The 4,751-nt window shown below is 45.0% G+C and overlaps 1 protein-coding gene across 1 annotated transcript in view; it reads left to right on the top strand.

Annotated features, from left to right (window-relative positions):
• The first annotated feature begins 324 nt into the window (after window positions 1-324).
• LOC129851598 (collagen alpha-1(II) chain) overlaps window positions 325-4,751 on the top strand; it is a 79,905-nt gene continuing 75,478 nt past the window's right edge. The window contains exon 1 of the mRNA XM_055918208.1: window positions 325-648. Within this exon, the coding sequence (XP_055774183.1) occupies window positions 558-648 (91 nt within the window). The 5' untranslated portion in view covers window positions 325-557. The remainder of the gene's footprint in view (window positions 649-4,751) is intronic.

Here is a 4,751-nt window from a genome sequence, read left to right as displayed (position 1 = left end):
GAAAATAACAGCAATGGACAGGAAAGCATGTAAAAGTATCCTATTGATGGCAAAAGAAATCCATGCATTCTGTGTAATTGCACTGAAGACAAGTCTGTATAGCGCCTGGTATAGCAGAACGGTGAGAGGGGGAAGGTAGCCCAGACAAGTTGGAAAGAAAAAAAGTTTCACTTTTTGGGTAACCCTTTTCAGTAGCACATGGAAGAAGGAGGGGTCTGAGCCGGGTGGAAGAATAGAACTTCAGGACAGACAGAATGGGTGGGAAACGGGGCTCAGATTTCAGCTTGACAGGGGGTAAGGGGCCGGACTGATATTTGGGAATATACAAAGATTCATTGAAGGCAACGGACACATAAAACTGCAGTGCCTGATCTGACGCGGGTCGGTACTACGTTTCTGGAGGGGTCTGGATTGGGTTTTTTCTTTCTGGAAGGTGGTTGAATGTATGGTTCGGCTCTGTAACTGGGAACACACACACAAAAAGAGAGAGAAGTCCACTCCTTTCCTCCTTTCTTTTTCTTCTCCCACAAAAGGCCCTGCATGTCTAACATTTAGACATGTTTAGCTTTGTGGATTCGAGGACTGTACTGCTACTTGTAGCAACCCAAGTCATTCTATTAGCCGTTGTCAAATGTCAGGACGAAGACCGTAAGTGGCATTTTTTTTTCTCCCCAAAAATATTTATTAGAAAAAAAGTTTATGAAAATATTTGAAATGCTAAATTAACTGAAACAGAAGATCAAATTATACTTTTGAGAACTTTTATTTATACTGGGGGGGGGGGGAGTTTTGTATATCACTGGCAATAAGTCACATATATTTGGGATACACTGTGAATATGATATGTATTTTATATTTAATTGTTGGACATCGTGTTTCTGCTTGAGCGATTGTTTTCACCGTTACACAAAGGATATGCGCGATTATTCCCATTCCACAAAGCCAGGGAAAGGTGCGTGGATAGATAAGGGAAAGGTGTCTTGTGAGCCTAATTGCTTATATTCAAATTGCACTTTCGATTGCAAAGCTGTGAATGTCACAAGTTATAACCAATTTACAACTATCGTATATCAATGGAATTCCAATGATGTGCGTAAAAGTGATGGACTTGATCTTGAGTTGCTGACTGTTTTCATATTGTTGATCCAAGTGCAGTAAGGTCATTTGATATAGCCAATGAAGGATGTGCTGTTGAAGATTCTCGGAAATTCTACTATATGCCATACAGATCGGAGTACTCTAGGAAGGTATAGGATTCCGCAGCTCTCCGCAAGCTATCCCAGCTACCCGGCTATCCTCCACCCGCCCTCCTCTCACAAGTTGCGCTGCCGCTGGGCTGAACACCTGCGGGTACTTTTGCAAACATTCCGAGAGCGCTTTGACAGAGCTCAACTTCGTTCATTTTGAGACAGACTGTGGGGACCAAAACAAACGACGAGACCAAGCAAAGGTGGTCAGCCTCAAAGGCCTTTGTGTGAAAAGAGTTAACATTCCATTCCTGCCAGAGGCAATTCCAGGCGTGTTGGAGTCGGAACGGTGGAACGGTGGAACATAACGAAAATCTATTTATGTGCCGAAACCTGGGAATTATTATATGAATATCTTAATAACCCGCCTTACCATATCATAACCCGCCACACATGACCCTAATATTCTGATATCCTGATTATATGCCACTTAAATCCCTCGCTATACCCATTGGACACATTTTAAGAAGCGATATTGAAACTTGACGTGACAATCAATCATTTAAATTGAACAAAATGAATAGATTATTTTAAATATTGTATCCTATTTAGGGGGAAAGTTTAGGAGACTAGGATAGGTAGCCGTTATAGAGACACTGGTGGACGGAAGCCAGGACTAAAGTTCAATCCATATGATTTGAGTGCTTCCATCTGGTTCCTAGATTTACCCAGCCCCAGGCACCGACAGTCAGAGGAGAGGGAGACATAAATATAATCTGGTATGAGGACTACTGGAAAAAAATATTATAAAAGAGACAGGGGGGTTATTATTGTAAGGCACATTATTTTATGCATAAGAGCTCAGTGGAGACATAGTAAGGCTCCACAATAAATAGTAGAGTAGCAAAGACAATGAGAGAGGCTAGGGTGGGGGGGTTTAAAATACAGAAACATTGCAGAGAAAAAAGGAAAATGTGCTGGCCTCCCAAATAAAACACATGAAATTGCAGACAGTCTCAGGTTACCCTTTCGGAGTGAGCTGGGGCCCCTGGAATATAATGCAAGTCGTTCTTCTCCTGAGAGAGAGAGAAATATTTCTGACTGGGATGTGCTAAGAAGTCCTGAAGTGGCCAAAGTGGCTAGAGGCCGCAAGACTAGCAGGCTCAAAGGGGAGCAGTAGCTCCAAGTACCTGGCTGGCATCAAGTCACTGCAAGATGGAGGAGGTCAATCCACTACCTTTACCTCTCTGGCTATGCCATGGAAGGATAGGCCTATGTGGAGAGGGCCGAGCTGAGTGAGAAGGTATTCAATCTGTGTGTGATGGCACCCTATTCCCTATTTAGTGAACTGCTTTTGACCAGGGCCCATACACTCTTAGAGAACAAAGTGCTATTTAGCTGTCCCCGTAGGAGAACCCTTTGAAGAACCCTTTGGTTGCTGGTAGAACCGTTTTTGGGCTCCGTGTAGAACCCTCTGTAGAAAGAGGGTTCTACATGGAACACAAAAGGCTTATACCTTTTCTCCAACAAGGGCTCTCCTGTGGGCACAGTCGAAGAACCCTTTAGGAACCCTTTTTCTAAGGGTGTAGGGAATAGGGAGCCTTAAATATGTAATAGGGAGCCATTTGAGACATATTCTTTATCGCCGTGCCATGGAAGGCTTGTGGCTAGAGGTTGAAGCTGAGGGGAAAAAGGTATTCAATACTCCGCCGGCAAGTTCCAACAAATTCAGCTGGGAACCATAGTTAACTCCGACATCCGTCTCTCCCACACACCTGCCTTCACTTTAATATGTTCCACCCTCCATTTTGTTTCTAGAGGAAAGAGTTGGTCGTAGCCAACTCAGGAAGACTGCAGCACAGATTAGGCCTATCCTTGTGTTTGCAATAAAGAACCAGAATCACACTTTCTGACCACCACTTGTCCTATTCATCAGATAAGATAGAATAGAACAGAAACAGAAGCCAACAGAATCCAACAGAAAATATTTTTCTACAGAAATAGCTAACGTTGCTTAGTCAGTACTTCAATAGGTCTTACATTGGCGCCCAAGTGACTAAGGAGATATGTTCATTTAAACCAAGTGACTGAGGAGATATGTTAATTAACCCCATCTGACTGAATAGATATGTTAATTCACCCCACCTGACTGAGGAGATATGTTAATTTAACCCAAGTGACTGAGGAGATATGTTAATTCAACCCAAGTGACTGAGGAGATATGTTAATTCACCCCACCTGACTGAGGAGATATGTTAATTCACCCCACCTGACTGAGGAGATATGTTAATTCACCCCACCTGACTGAGGAGATATGTTAATTCAACCCACCTGACTGAGGAGATATGTTAATTCACCCCACCTGACTGAGGAGATATGTTAATTTAACCCAAGTGACTGAGGAGATATGTTAATTCACCCCACCAAGTATAGTCCCAAAGGTTTCTGTATAAAAGCTGTCCATTTTCCATTCTATGATGTTTCATGGCTTCCAGATGGGGTTTAAAAGGACCCTATGTTTGTACAAGGCAGTAGCTGTGTCCCTTTAAGAAAGGACCTCATTCATGACCTACAAAGTTTTGATGGTTACCTAGACGTGACCAGGCCCCAGGCCTCTAAATGTAGCTACTGTACTTACTCTGACTTCCTTCCACGTCGTTCCTCTCCTTCCACGTTGTTCCTCTCCGTCCACGTTGTTCCTCTCCTTCCACGTTCCTCTCCTTCCACGTTGTTCCTCTCCGTCCACGTTGTTCCTCTCCTTCCACGTTGTTCCTCTCCTTCCACGTTGTTCCTCTCCTTCCATGTTGTTCCTCTCCTTCCACGTTGTTCCTCTCCTTCCACGTTGTTCCTCTCCTTCCACGTTGTTCCTCTCCTTCCACGTTGTTCCTCTCCTTCCACGTTGTTCCTCTCCTTCCACGTTCCTCTCCTTCCACGTTGTTCCTCTCCGTCCACGTTGTTCCTCTCCTTCCACGTTGTTCCTCTCCTTCCACGTTGTTCCTCTCCTTCCATGTTGTTCCTCTCCTTCCACGTTGTTCCTCTCCTTCCACGTTGTTCCTCTCCTTCCACGTTGTTCCTCTCCTTCCACGTTGTTCCTCTCCTTCCATGTTGTTCCTCTCCTTCCACGTTGTTCCTCTCCTTCCACGTTGTTCCTCTCCTTCCATGTTGTTCCTCTCCTTCCACGTTCCTCTCCGTCCACGTCGTTCCTCTCCTTCCACGTTGTTCCTCTCCTTCCACGTTGTTCCTCTCCTTCCACGTTCCTCTCCGTCCACGTTGTTCCTCTCCTTCCACGTTCCTCTCCTTCCACGTCGTTCCTCTCCTTCCACGTTGTTCCTCTCCTTCCACGTTGTTCCTCTCCTTCCACGTTGTTCCTCTCCTTCCACGTTGTTCCTCTCCTTCCACGTTGTTCCTGTCCTTCCACGTTGTTCCTCTCCTTCCACGTTGTTCCTCTCCTTCCACGTTGTTCCTCTCCTTCCACGTTGTCCTCTCCTTCCACGTTGTTCCTCTCCTTCCACGTTGTTCCTCTCCTTCCACGTTGTTCCTCTCCTTCCACGTTCCTCTCCTTCC

Source organism: Salvelinus fontinalis, chromosome 3 (genome assembly GCF_029448725.1).
Source record: "Salvelinus fontinalis isolate EN_2023a chromosome 3, ASM2944872v1, whole genome shotgun sequence".
In the NCBI taxonomy this organism is placed as follows: domain Eukaryota; kingdom Metazoa; phylum Chordata; class Actinopteri; order Salmoniformes; family Salmonidae; genus Salvelinus; species Salvelinus fontinalis.
The sequence above is the reverse complement of the archived record's forward strand: the minus strand, read 5'-3'. Positions and strand labels throughout refer to the sequence as shown.